We start from the raw sequence: 15,093 nt of genomic DNA, 5'->3' as shown, positions 1-15,093 counted from the left end.
TATCAAAGTGTTTATTGAGGTCAAACATAGCTCCATAATTACTGTCATAAATATAAATATTAGCTTTATACTTAAGTAACAATATCATATGCTTCTATAAATAAATCTATATTATTAAAATGACATAAATAAAATGTGTACTGACAATAATAAATAAACTCATAAATATAAAGTATTGATCCTGGAAATGAAATTACCTAGGGGTTTTTTTTCCCTAAAGGAAGGGGAAGTAATCTTTTTTATGGGAATAGACAATTGCTTTAAAAAAATCAATTTCTGTGTCCAAAACACCAACTACAATAAAATGTTATCAGTAATTCTCATTGAGCTTGGAAGGTCTACCTTCTGGTCTTCTGGACACAGGTGACATTGTTGTCTTTTTAAAGCTAAACAGGGATTTATTTAGAACCCACCCATGATTGTAAAGTTTGGCTTCCCATTTTCCCTTTGGTAAAAGAAAACCTGTAGGGGATCTTGTTGCTATTTCTTACAGGCAAGAAGGGTTAGTCATCTGTTTTCCAGCTTTGCTCTGGTTAAATGCAGGCACTTCTCAGGGCTATAAACAGCAAACTCAGTTCTCCAATTGCTTTGATCTCTCCATTCTCTCCAAGCTGTAAAAGTAAGAACACATGAGTACTTGAGCATTGATACCATGCTTTTTAAAGAGGAACAAAATAGAAAAAGATGGTGAAGTTGCTGGAGACAGAAACCAAGTTTTTGCCTTTTTGTAAAATAGTCTTAATAATACCCTTTTAGCGAGACTATAATATGATTTGCCATAGACCTTAAAACTATGGCTAATTGAACTGAAAGGGCACCAGCAGGCACCGCTCTCAATTGCATCTACACTAATAAAACTGTTTCAAGTCACTTCCTCCCCCAGAGCAAGCGGATGGAAGCTGTGCAGGCATCTGCGGGACCGAATGCCCCCCATTAGGCCTGGTCCTGCCTTATCCCCTTGCCGACAGTCTATGACCAACTAATTATAACAGCTCAGCTCACACAGCTTTGAATCAAAACTGCACATTTACCGGTACACGTGGGTTTCTTCTGTTCCCACCTCCCTAACAAAGGGAAAAAAATACAGGTTTTCACTTTTGTGGGGAAAATACCAAATAAGTCCCATCCAGTTGCTTTAATTAGTAGAAAGCGGATACACATTCTAAACACCACTTCTTTCCTCCTCCTTCCAAGTCCTATGTGAGTGAGGCTTTCAGACTCCATAGGAGAGGAAGGTAAATTCAAGTCCAAAGCATCCTCCTCTGAAATTCCTCTAATCTATTAAATTTGCTGTAGATTCTTTCAAGGAAAACCATAAGCCATCGTTGTCCTCGATGCTTTGTTCTCCTTTCTCTTCCTGCTGTCTTCCATCATTCCCCCTTTCATACTTCCTTGCACATAATGCCAAACGGTACTTCTTGGATCTCAAAGACGCCCAAGAGCATAAAGAATGCTTCAAGTTCTCTTGCCCTACTGTCTATCATGCATTCTACCACAGCCTGCTCTCTGCTGTTACCTCCAGTCTCAGAGAATTAACATCTCCAAGACCGCCCTTCCATTTCAGCCAGTGCTGACCAGTTTCCCCTCAGGTTGAGCTTCCTGAGAGTAACATTTCTCTCTCACCTAGGCTTTCTGGAGCCACTGGGTTAAAAAAAAAAAAAAAAAAGCATAACCACTCTTCCACATGGCACCTTATTGCAAATGTGAAAGTCGATTCTCTCAAAATGAGTTAAAAGCTTTAAAATCTATTTCCCCACATGGATCCCCCTCAGATGTTTCTCTCTCACACTGCATTTTTCTAAAGCCAACAAAGTAAACCGACATCAGGAATTCTTCAAACCGGAAGTGCAAAGCACTTCTTGGCAATGGCGTCCTAATATTCAGCCCTCCTCTCCTGGGTAAGAGACCCAGGACAAGAGAATTGATCTTCACAGTGAAAGACTACAAAGACTTCAATGATCACAGAAATGGTCACATTCATTAAATCATGAGCGGGAAGAAATACTTTTTTTTTTTTTAAAGAAACATCAAGGTGGAAAAAAGGGAAGATTGAGGTTACACCTGTTACTAAAAATTCCATCAGCTAGAACCTTCATGCTGCTAAGGTTTAATTGTACCCGCTTGCAAGAGCATCACTTTCGCTGCTAGTAATCATTCCTCTGGTTTTTGGATGAGTCACAACTGCTAGTCTGAGCCTTCTACTAGTAGTTCTTTTCCCCAAATAGGCCACGTGATAGTATCATTCTCTGTACAAATGCACACTAGCCTACGCCAGATAGATGCTCACTGGGGACATGAGGGAGGGAGGAAACCAGAAAGGAAGCGGAAAAGAGAGAGGAAGAAAAGAGAATTTCCAGTTCAGACTTGCATTCACTCTAATAAATCCATTCTATTTGAAACTTCATAAAAGAAATTGGGGGTCGCTCACTCTTGCTTTTAAATTAAAATCAATAGCTGTTAGGTATGATAATTAAATATAAGTATCAATCACTCCAGAAATTCATCCTATAGGTAAGTACAACTCTTCTGTTATGGTTGTTCTGGGTTTATTTCTCCAAGTTTTAGATCATCAAGTCAATGGCTTCCAAAATTACCTCAAATAAATTTGTCCCCGAGTACTCCTCTATTTTTAAACAAGTCCTTGTTCAAGTTATATGAATCAGTAGGAATCTCGAATTTCCTGAAGAATTAATAATACTAAAACGAACACAAATTGCTGCTGGTAAGAATGCTGGGTGGGATTCAAGAGACCTGCATTCTGGCCCTGGCCCTGCCACTGGTCATGCCCAGAACATGGGGTGATGAGTTTAGAGGACCTAACTTCCCAGCCATTCTATGGTTTGCAAAATTTGGAGACTTATTTATAAATATACAGATATATATAATATATACAGGTATATTATATATATGCACCTAAATAATCAAACTGTTGCAGGCGAATCAAGTAGAAAATTATACGTAGGGAAAAAAAGAAAGAAAGGGAAGGAAAGAAAAACATTTGTCTCTCCTATTTAATAGGTTAGCATTAATAGTTATTAGTAGTACCTTTTTCACTGTGTCCTTCAGCATTTGCACATTTCTCTGGATATGCTGGTCATCGCTCTCAATACGCTACAAAATGAAAACCAGAGCACTTATTTTAATACTGTTGTACTGAAGCTTTATGAACTCCAGCGTCCCTAATTGAGGTGTGTTACGATGCACCTGGAGTTAAAAGTTCTTAGCAATTTTGCCCACAATGACCTAGATTTCACCAGTGACCTAGATTTTCAGAGCTCTTAAATTCCCTTGGACGCCAAAATCCAGTCATTTCCCTTACATGGGACCTCTCTTCATCTTTGGGAAATCCTACTGAGGTTTAAGTTTGTGGAAAGAGTGGAGTGGTTTATGCAAATTCTGTGAAGAATAAAACCCTAACTCTACAAAAAAAAAAAAATGTATGCTCAGAACAAGAAACAGACATAAAATGAAGAGGCCCTCTTCAATAAATAATAGGTCCCTTCACTCTGTGCACTCCTCTCCAGTTTTTTTTCATCATTTTAAATGTTCAGAGCCATCAAGGAAGGTCACACACCTCTGACTTTGTCACTTCTCCTGACATCCAAGGGGCAATCATCTTTGCCCACCCAGCACTGAACATTAAATCTTTCTGTTACTTTCTCTCTCCCATCCCTTCCATTTATACTCGGGGCATCTGTGTCCACATCTAGGCATTTTCCCTTAAAGTTCCCAACGCCTTTGTCGTCTCACATAACCTGAGTTGCTTTTTCCCAGGGACAAAGGAGCCTTCTGTGCTCTTGTCTTTCAGACCCCCTTCATCACCATATATTCAAAATGTGACTCAATTAAAGTAGTGATTCCAAGTGACTCTTGTGATGGTGTTGCTGAGGCACCTCTTGCTGCCAGCACAGAAAGGGGCAGGGCAGAGAAGGGCTCTAAAGGGAAGAAGGGGGGAAGGCAGGCAAGTAGGAGAGGGTGGAGTTAGGCTGGGAGAAGAACTCACACATTGGCTTAGCCTGTTGCTGAGCTTGGCCAAGAAGGGCACCACCTCCTGCATATAGGGCTGGAATCTATGGGATTGGGGGAGCAGTACTTCTTCAAGGGTAAAGTTCAGCACCTCCTTCATCAGATAGCAGCGCTCTCCTGCCTGCAGGCAAAAGTGAAACAGCAGGGATCATATTAGAGTGCATCCAGGAGACCCAAACCATCATCACCAGCATCCAAATAACCATGGATGACACATTGCCCTGCTCATCATGACTATGGCTTACATTGACTCCGTGGAACAGTTTATCCCCAATGAGACGAACATCTGTGTTGTTATCTGCCAAACTAGCCTGGAAGAGAAGAAAAGACTAAGTGCCTGGACATCGAAGAGATAGAAGAAAAGTCTGTGAGTAGAGATGCACTCTATCCATTCTCCCCAGAGCAGCCCCATGAAGCCTAAAGAAAGAATTCAGATGTGTGCATGAGTTTAAAATAATGCACAGAGGAGTAAGGGGAAAAAACAGTCAGGTGGGTTCATAAATGCGCTTTTTGGAGTAAAACTCAACGTACATATCATCAAGGCCAAAATGGAAGGTCTTCTGGTAAAGCTCAATCTCCAAAGAGTCTCTAAAGAGACATAGGAAATAATCTCTGGTCTGCCAGTGAGGATAGATGAGGATAAATGATGGGTTCTCAAAGATCTTAGTAGCGCTCTGGAGAAATTTTTAGGAACTATTATCAGGTTTCAAGTAGAGAAGATGCGAAAGAGAGAGAGAGACTGAGATGAGTACCTCCTCAGCCAGCATGAAGGTGCGGTTGGTTATATAGGGCTGCTGGAAGTCAGAGTGGTTAAGCCTGCAGTGCGAGCCGATGGGCACAGCTGTTCCTCCCTGCACCCACAGGGCAAGGAGAAGGAGGCAGCTGGAGGCCAGAGTTCCCATAAGGGAAGAGTTCACACATTTCTGCAGGGCAGCCATCGCAGACAACTCTAACTGGAGCAAATGGTGACTAGAAAAGGAGAACCTGGTATCAAGAGAACAAGAAGCAAAAACATAAAGGCAAACCATTAGGTATCAGGAAGCATATCACAACAAACGAACCCATCTTAGCAAGTTTGCTGAAACACTTACCTGTTTCGATGATTCCGCTTGTGAGGGGAAGGCAGAAGTTGCCGCTTTTATAGCCCCCAAAACACACATTTTTTTAGTAAGAAGTATGACATCAGCAATTATCTAATTTCCAGTACGGTCTTCTGAGAACTACCTAACCACCACAGGAGCCCACAAAACGCCACCTCCTATTTTTCCCACCTTGAAATGCGAGTGTTTCCCTAAACGTCACTATTAGGGCCCCGAAGGTGTTTTTACAGATAAATCCCAGAAATTGTCTAAACCCCACTTATTTTTCAAAGAAAACAATTGCTTTGTCTTCATAGATTCCAGATTCAGTATAATATTTTTTGATCTTCTGTAGTAGCTGAGTAAACAGTTTGGTCATGGACTCATTTTCCCACCAGCTTCATAGATTCTTATCTCATTAAAGGTGATCAGAAATAAAGGACCCGTGTCCTATATCCTTTGCTTTAAAATAAATAGTGATAGCTTGGAGGTAATTCCATTTTTTTTTTTTTTTTTTAAAGATTTTATTTATTTATTTGACAGAGAAAGACACAGCGAGAGAGGGAACACAAACGGGGAGTGGGAGAGGGAGAAGCAGACTCCCCGCCGAGCAGGGAGCCCGATGCGGGACTCGATCCCGGGACTCCAGGATCATGACCTGAGCTGAAGGCAGTCGCTTAACCAACTGAGCCACCCAGGCGCCCGGTAATTCCATTTTTAAAAATAATTTTATCTCTCTCTTTTTTTTAATATGTTGAATCCTGAGGAAGACTCACATTTTAAAAATAACAGTGTTGGCTAATCTAAGCATTGTTTTCCTCCCATTCTGTGACTTTCTAAAGTAATCTTAACGATTATGGTGGATGCAAATAGATCTTAAAATTTTTTTATTGAGGGACGCCTGGCTAGCTCAGTCAGTGGAGAATGTGACTCTCTTGATGTTGGGGTCATGAGTTTGAGCCCCACATTGGGTGTAGAGACTACTTAAAAAATTTTTTTTATTGAATTATAATCAGTATCAATTTAAATTTGGAAATACTAATGCTAAACCATCTAATCACTATTTCTTTTAATGTACGAGTATTTTAAGAATACAGTGGATATAGTAGCTCATCTTAAAATCTTACTTGTGCTCATTCTAAACAACACACAAATTAAGTCTCAAAATAATATTTCCAAAATTCTTATAACAATTTTTATTATGTATATGGATGTCTAAGGAAGAGAATCTGGCAATAAGGTGGTTATATGTTGACTTTGAATTATTAAAAATACATCGAGTTCTAAATAACACCTAAAAACTAGACTGGAAACCCTTCCAAGGGGTGGCGGCAGGGAGCATGTGCACTGATCTATCACTAGGGGAAGGAATGTGCAAATTCATTTGATCAGATTTTTCTCCTCACAACTAGTCAAGATAAGGAGTGTTGAAGAACTGGAAGAAGGAAAGAGAATAATTATAGAATCTTGAGCATTGGTGAGATGGCAGAGACCCAGGTGGGGAGGCACAGTGAAGGATTAGAACATCATGATGACACTGAGCATTTGGGAATGTGCCTTAGAAGACAGATGCAAAAGGGAAGGTTCGGGAGAGTAATTAAAAGCTAGACCCATTCCAAACATTTGCTTGAGGTTGTTCATGAGCCCAAGATGAGGAAACTCTTTTTCATCCAATTTTCTATTATATGAGATATGGCCATTTTTGTCCAAAACTCTGTATAATTATATTAGCACTAGGTTTAAGCTATCTTTTTTTTTTTTAAAGATTTTATTTATTTATTTGGCAGAGAGATAGAGAGCACAAGTAGGCAGAGAGGCAGGCAGAGGGGGAGGGAGAAGCAGGCTCCCCGCCGAGCAGGAGCCTGATGTGGGACTCGATCCCAGGACCCTGGGATCATGACCTGAGCCGAAGGCAGCCCATTAACCGACTGAGCCACCCAGGCGCCTCGGTTTAAGCTATCTTGTGGATTAAATAGGCTTTTGTTGGTTTGCCTGGGAACATGACAAGCACACATAATTTTGTTCCCATGGAAAATAAGTTTTGACATAATCGAATTATATGCTTTCCAGGGAAGAGTCTTAGTCTTTTTTATCTTTGTATCTCCGATACTTAAAACAGCGCCAGACACATAAAAAGAAATCATCTTTTCATGATGTTAAGTGAATAGATATATAGATCTGTGAATTTAAATAACTCACTAAGTATCTTTGGGAACATGCACGGAGGTGATTTGGGACTGCCTTTACAGTACTCTTAAGGTGAGGGTTTGGCGCAGTCCTCCTTGCCAGCTTCATTATTGTTCCTGAATAGGAAATAAATAGCTGTGAAACAAAAATAGAATGCCAGAAAATTACAAACCAGTCTTTAACAGCAGCGGCCTGGTTCATTATATAGCCTTGAGGGACAAACTTCCAAAAGATAGTGTTAATGGAACCAAGATCGTAGGCTTCGGTGAGCTTGACCAAAACCCACTAAAGTGAAAATCTGCGCTGGGATTTCTGAACAGTGATACAAGACATCTCAAAAATATTTGTTATTTAGAGAGTTGTGAGAGAGAGAACACAAGCAAAGGGGAGAGGGAGAAGCAGGCTCCCCGCTGAGCCTGGAGCCAACTGTGGGGCCAACTGTGACGCTCGATATGGGGCTTGATCCCAGGACTCTGGGACCATGACCTGAGCCGAAGGCCGATGCTTAACCGACTGAGCCACCCAGGCGTCCAGCATTCTTTTGAAGTATACATCCCTCCAGGAGAAATAGAACTTCAGGTAACTCAGGTAAGAAGTTTTGTATTCATCATACTCCCCAATACAAGACACATGATCATTGTTCTCTGCCAGTTCCTTCTCTCTCTCTCTCATCCCCTCTGTGTGTGTGTGTGTATGTGTGTGTCTACACGCGCATGTGTGAGACCTCACTCTCCTTATGCTCCTTCCCTCTGCACCACACACCACCTCTACACCTGCCAAAGGCCACTGCTCTAATGTGTTTATATGCATTTCTGAATCCTTGTAAAACATAGTGTTGTTGAGCCTGTATTTTTATTTTATAGGAATGGTTCTCTTTCTTAATCTTTCATTCAGGACTGTGGTTTTGTAATCTATCCATGTTGCTACAAGCAGATCCTTTTTCTAACATGCCATTCCATAGTGTGTATCCGTATTTTACCTTTTTGTTCCCCCTGTGATGGGCACCTAATCCATGTCCAATTGCACTCGACAGACCCTGCAGCACTAAGCAACCTCATCCAAGTCATGTAACGGCATATTTTTGAGAATATTTTTGGAATAATTACCCAACGAGTAGGTACACTGGGTCTTAAAGGTAAGTTTATTGACTTGTACTAGATACTGCCAAACTGCCCTCCAAAAAGACAGCATTGATTACTCTTTCAAATCATTGAATAGAGGTTTGTTTCCTTACATCCCCACCCACACTATCTAGCTCAGATTTTTGCCAACTTTTGGAGGTTTCAAATACTATCTTACTATTGTTGTGATTTGATTTTTTTTTCTCATACACTTGGAGCCACTTGAGTTTCCCCTTCTATGAACTGATTGTTTATATCAATTGCCCATTGTCCTAGAGGGCTCTGGTCTTTTATTGTTGTTGTTGATTTAGAGTTTCCTGTATATTTTATGTATTTATGTATTTTATGTTGTTGATTCAAAGAGTTTCCTGTATATTTTATGTATTATTTCTCTTTTTGCTTGTAGGCATAACAACCTCTACTCTCAATTTGCATTCTACTAACTTTGTCTGGTTTTTTTTTTTAACAGAACCTTAATTTGGATGACATCTAAGACATTATTTTTTGTCACATGGTTTGCACTTTTCAAGGCTTTGTTTAGAAAGTCTCTTTCCACCTCTAGGTCACAGAGGTATTCTTCTATCTTTTCCTCTTTTTATGGTTTTACCTTTTACAATCAGGCCTTTAGTGGATTTTTGTATGTGATGGAAAGTAGGGAATCCAGTTTATTTTCCTCCACATAGTGAGCCAGTTTTCCTAACACAGTTCACTAACAGTGAGTCCTTTATCATATGTGAGTTTCCATATATAAATAGCTATCTCTGAACTCTGTTTTGTTCCATTGGTTTCTTTCTTTTTCTTTTTGTTCTTGAGCCAGTTTCATAATATTTTTATTAATGAGGAATGTCTTTATATCTGGACAGGAAGTTCTGCCCTCTTTGCTCTTTTTCAAGGCTAACTTAGCTATTTATGGAAATTTCGTATATTTTTTACAGAAATTTTATAATAAATTTGTCAAGTTCCTGTAAAAAAAAATGCAGAAGAGACTTTGGGCTATCACTTAATTTGAGGAGGATTAATATCTTTATAATATGAACTCATTCCATCCAAGAGTATTTACCATCCCTCTACTAGTTAAGATCTTCTTTTATATTTTTAATAGTGTTTCAAAATTTTCTTCATTGAGTCTTGTGTATTATTTTTATTTTTGTTTTTTAAAAGATTTTATTTATTTGAGAGAGAGAGAATGAAAGACAGAGAGCATGAGAGGGAAGAGGGCAGAGGGAGAAGCAGACTCCCCGCTGCGCAGGGAGCCCTATGCGGGGCTCAATCCCAAGACCCCAGGATCATGTCCTGAGCCGACGGCAGACACTTAACCTACTGCGCCACCCAGGCGGCCCTTATTCATTATTTTTAGTTCCTAGTCACTTTATAGGTGAAGTAAGTTATTAAACTGTTATTAATCACTTTCATCTTGGTGTGAATGAGTACCAAGTTGGGATTATTGGGATAGTCATTTCCTGGACAAATGAAGAGCACATATTTTTTTTTCAGGGTTAGCAGAGCGGAGAGTTAAAGGTAGCCAGCAACAAAGCTAGAGATATTTTACTTCCCTGTTATGCTCAAAGCTGACCCTGACAACACCCAGACAAACTTTCTTCCATGCCTACCACCCCTGTTAACACCTTGCCCACAAAGACACTTGCCAGCCATAGCCACTTTTCTCTCTTTCCTGAGGAAGAAATCTTGTGAATCTGGACTGTATCTCATTTTCAAGGGGAAGACTATACCCACAGGAATATGTCATAATAGAAATGAGTTTATGTTGCTCTCTAGTAAAACCAAGTACTGAGATCAATTTGAATGATAGAAGAAAGCAACATTTATCCAAATGCCTCCCTACACTAGTACATACAAACAGAATTTGGCATTGGCTCCCTAATGTCTGACCCCTGCTGTCATATATTTTTTCTAAATTGGTAGGACTACCCCAGTCTCTCATTTCATTTATTATTTTGACTAGTAAATAAGTTTTTAAAAAATCATAATTCACACTTGCTTATAACATCAGATATTCAAAGTCATCATTAATTAACTAATATCAGTGTATCTTTTATTCCAATTCTCTAATCAATTTTAGAATTATTACTGTTTTTCACAATCATTCCCATAGGTTAAATACTATTTTAAAACATAACTTTTTAAAAAATTCCTATTCAAAACTGTGTATCTTGGTGCAGATTTATCAGACCTCTTAGTCTCTGGGGGAAAATTGTGGACCAAGTAAACTCAGTATTTCCTACATTCTCACTACCTTGTTGAACTTTTTAAAATACGTGTGATCAAACACAATTCCAATCCTGAGGTGATTTGGTTTTAAAATATCATAGAATTCATCCTGAGAAAATGGCTTTTTTCCTTTCTCTTTGTCACTGTCCTAATTCAAAAGCTGTGTGTGTGCTATGCATCCGGTGAAGTATCACTAATTTAGTTTAGTTGGAAAAGATGTCCCTCTGAATCAATGGCAAGTCTAAAGTGCAGCATGTTTTAAAAGAGGTATCATTTTGTTACCACTTCCAAACTCATACAACCAAATCAACTACGCTAATAATATTTCGTTCTGTTTAATAAATACCTATTTTGTTACTGTTTGAATATTTTACCTCACAGGGGTTCTTGGACTCATGTTTAACACTTTAAAGAAATGCAGTAATAGGTAACATAGTAATTCTGTTGTAGCAGGCTTAGGGTTAATCTGAAGTGGGCTTACTTAAAAAAAAAAAGATTTTATTTATTTATTTGACAGAGAGAGACACAATGAGAGAGGAAACACAAGCAGGGGGAGTGTGAGAGGGAGAAGCAGGCCTCCCGCTGAGCAAGGAGCCCGATGTGGGGCTCGATCCAAGGACCCTGGGATCATGACCTGAGCCGAAGGCAGACGCTTAATGACTGAGCTACCCAGGCACCCCTGAAGTGGGCTTACTTTTGAGAGAAAAGCTTGAATGTACCTAAATACTGATTAGAGGACTGAAATTTAAACTGTACTCATATTAGTTAATTAACATGATTTTAGAAAAATTAGAAGATCTACAGGCCCTTTGATGAGTAGAGAGGGAATTAAATATAAGAACTGGATGGAAATAGTGCTTGGAATACTTAACAGGCTGACAAAGGGAGGAGTTACAATAAATAATAAAGCCATAGACAAGTGGGATCATCTATTGGAATATGCAGCTTAAATGCAGGAGTGTAAGAGGAAATGTCTGGGTGAGGTTTGCCAGGAAATAAAACAGAACCAAAGAGCTATTCATAGGGTGTCAGGTGAGTGCTGGATGAGAGAAAAGGGGGCAATATGCTTTATTCATTCATTTACTCATTCATTCATTCACTGTAAGATCAGCTCCATAAGAACACAGACTCCATCTGGCACAATCCTTAGACTATCATAGGCCCTTAATAAGTTCTAGTCAACTGATTGAATGAACTACAAGCAAAAGTGACCTGATTATTTTTTTTTATTTTATTTTTTTTAAATGCTGTAATTTTTTTAAGCTTTTTTTTTTTTTAAAGATTTTATTTTTTTATTTGAGAGAGAGAGAATGAGAGACAGCACAAGAGGGAAGAGGGTCAGAGGGAGAAGCAGACCCCCTGCTGAGCAGGGAGCCCGATGCGGGACTCGATCCCGGGACTCCAGGATCATGACCTGAGCCGAAGGCAGTCGCTTAACCAACTGAGCCACCCAGGCGCCCCAAAAGTGACCTGATTATTGTTGCAATCATTATATTTTGACCTTTCAATTTACTAAGCTCCCAGCACAGTGCCTGGCATCCAGCAGGCATTTAATAATTGTTCTTTTAGTTGAGGGGACAAATGAATATTTATTGAGAAAATAACTCTCACCACTTTTATCTCTTCTCATCTTTGCAGCCACCCCCTAACCACTCTAATGTAGAAAAGACAAGTAGTTGTACCTCCTCTTTACAGCTGGGAAGAGTAAGATTTGTTTGTGACCTACCCAAAGCCACAGAGTCATCATGAAAAGAGCCAGAACTTGAGGTCAGTTCTTCTGATACAAGGACCACTGCTTTTACTCTCTATCTACCTCTTTCTTTTCCCATCCTCTGCAGTCTGGTTTCTTCAAGTTCATTGCTGAAAATGACTTTGGGCCATACATTTAATAAGACTGACATTTAGTTTGAATTAAAGAACTGAAGTCCCATGGTCGACATGAGGTCAACATAGTGTAGCAGGTAGGCAGCCATTAAGAGTATGGTCTCTCCAGGCGGTCTGCTTAGATCTGAATCTGCCTCTGCCTCTGCCTAACTAGATAGCCTTAGCTAAGTTAGCCAAATGTTCTGTAAAAAGAGCATAATAATAGTACCTATTACATGTAGTTTTAACAATCTGAAGTGCTTGGGCTAGTGCCTGAAACCCAGTAATGTTCAGAAAACATTTGCTATTAACAATAATGAGCCTCTTCATGGACAAAACATGGAACAACCAAGAGAAAGGAGTGGAGATAATTATAAGGTAGCCAAGAGTTAGGAAACAGAGATTATGTAACTTAACTAGATGTTTACCTTGCACAGACCAAATCTTTTGAATGAAGTAATGCATATTGTTCTTGACTTCAGATTTTAGCATGAGTATCTCTTCTCTTTCATCCACTATGGTCAAACCGTCCTAAATCCTTCTGTTTTTTCCTTTGAAATATCTCTTAATTTAGGGTCTTTTCATAAATATCTACTGACACTTAATGTAGGACCACAAGTGTGAGTTGTTGTTAAAAACAATTCCAGAAAAAATATTTGTAATATATCTGACAAAAGATTCAAATCCAGAATATGTAAAGAGTTCTTGCAAATAAATAAGAATGACCTTAGAGGAAAAAAACAAACAAACAAAAGCTTGAACATACGTTTTTCAAAAGAGAATATGAAAGGGGTTAGACCTCAGTAGGCATAGGGAAAGGCAAAATTAAAACCACACACCCACCAGAATGACCAAAATGAAAAAGATAGACAATACCAATTGTTGGCAAGCATTCAGAGCAAACGGAACTCTCATAAGCCACTTGCAGGAGTATACATTGCTACAACAACATTATTTTTTTATTGAAGTATAGTTGACACTACATTAGCTTCAGATGTACAACATAGCAGTTCAACAAGTCTATATGTTACGCTCACCACAACTCTAGCTACCAGCTGTCACCATACAATGCTATTACAATACCATTGACTATATTCCCTATGCTGTACCATTTCTTCTCATGACTTATTCCTTCCATAACTGGAAGCCTGTACTTCCCACTCCCCTTCACCCATTTTGCCCATCACCTGACCTCCTCTCCTCTGGCAACCATCAGTTTGTTCTTTGTATTTATGGGTTGTTTCTGTTTTTGTTTGTTTGTTTCGTTTCCTAGATTCCACATATAAGTGAAATCATATGGTATTTGTCTTTCTCCGTCTGACTTATTCCACTTAGACTTTTCTAGATCCATCCATGTTGCTGTAGATGGCAAGATACCATTCTTTTTTATGGCTGAGTAATATTCCATTTTGTATATGTATCACATCTTCTTTATCCATTCATCTATGGACAGACACTTGGGTTGCTTCCATATCTTGGCTATTGTAAATAATGCTGCAATAAATATAGAAGTGTATCTATCTTTTTTAATTAATATTTTTATTTGCTTTGGGTAAATACGCAGTAGTGGGATTACTGGATTATATGGTCTTTCTATTTTTAACATTCTGAGGAAACACCATACTGTTTTCCACAGTGGCTGTACCAGTTTGCATTCCCACTAATAGCACACAAGTATTCCTTTTTCTCCACATCCTCATCAACACTTGCTATTGCTTCTCTTTTTATATATACTAGTCATTCTGACATGTATAAGGTGATATCTCATTGTGGGTACGACCACTTTAGAAAATTGTTTTTGCAATATCTACCCAAGCTGAACAGATCCATATCTATGACAAATTATTCAGTTTCTAGCTACATACCCAACAGAAATGAGTTTGTTAATGAGAGACATTTACAAAAATACACATTGCAGGATTCTTCACAATCGCCTAAGCCAAAATCACTACAATAAAGTACAGTATGTTATATCCCAGAATACTACACAGCAATGATAATATACATGATATTGCTACACATAACTACAGGGATGAACTTAAACAAATGCTGAGCAAAAGCAGCCAGAAAAATACAACCTATGTAATTCCTTTCATATAAAGTTCAAAAACAGACAAAACTGGTCTATCAAGTTAGAAGTCAGAAGAGTAACCACCTCCGGGGGGTTGGTTAGACACTGAAATGAGATAAAAGGGGATTTCTGGGGTGCTCGTAACAATTCATTTCTTTATCTGGCTGATTATATGAGTGTGTTTATCTGGTGAAAATATATTGAGCTATGTATTTATGATTTCTTCATTTTCTATTTGCATGTTATAGTTTAATAAAAGTTTTCTTAATGTCAGTATTCCTCAAAATCAGTTAAACCTTTTCCGCTGTAGCCCTGTTCACATTTTCCCTAATTTGGGCAAGAATTTCCAGGGCTTCCTCTGCTCAGTTGTGTACCTCCCTGGGTATAGCCTGGAGTAAAATGAAACAAACAAACAAAAAACAGGAATATGAGAATATGGCTACTCTGCATAACTTCCAATAAATTATATGACTGTTCAAACTGAACATGAAGGTTTCTTATAGGAAACCTCCTCCCC

At 38.9% G+C, this 15,093-nt stretch overlaps 1 protein-coding gene across 1 annotated transcript; it reads right to left on the bottom strand.

The window, feature by feature from the left end:
• Positions 1 to 533: 533 nt before the first annotated feature.
• On the bottom strand, positions 534 to 4,964 carry IL22 (interleukin 22). The gene is made up of 5 exons (XM_021678615.1): positions 4,779 to 4,964; positions 4,272 to 4,337; positions 4,004 to 4,147; positions 3,046 to 3,111; positions 534 to 611 (listed from the first exon to the last, which is right to left on the bottom strand). Exons 1-5 carry the CDS (start codon positions 4,962 to 4,964, stop codon positions 534 to 536), a joined length of 540 nt encoding a protein of 179 aa, XP_021534290.1.
• Between the last annotated feature and the right edge of the window lie 10,129 nt (positions 4,965 to 15,093).

The sequence above is a fragment of the Neomonachus schauinslandi genome, chromosome 5 (assembly GCF_002201575.2).
Source record: "Neomonachus schauinslandi chromosome 5, ASM220157v2, whole genome shotgun sequence".
Classification (NCBI taxonomy): domain Eukaryota; kingdom Metazoa; phylum Chordata; class Mammalia; order Carnivora; family Phocidae; genus Neomonachus; species Neomonachus schauinslandi.
The sequence above is the reverse complement of the archived record's forward strand: the minus strand, read 5'-3'. Positions and strand labels throughout refer to the sequence as shown.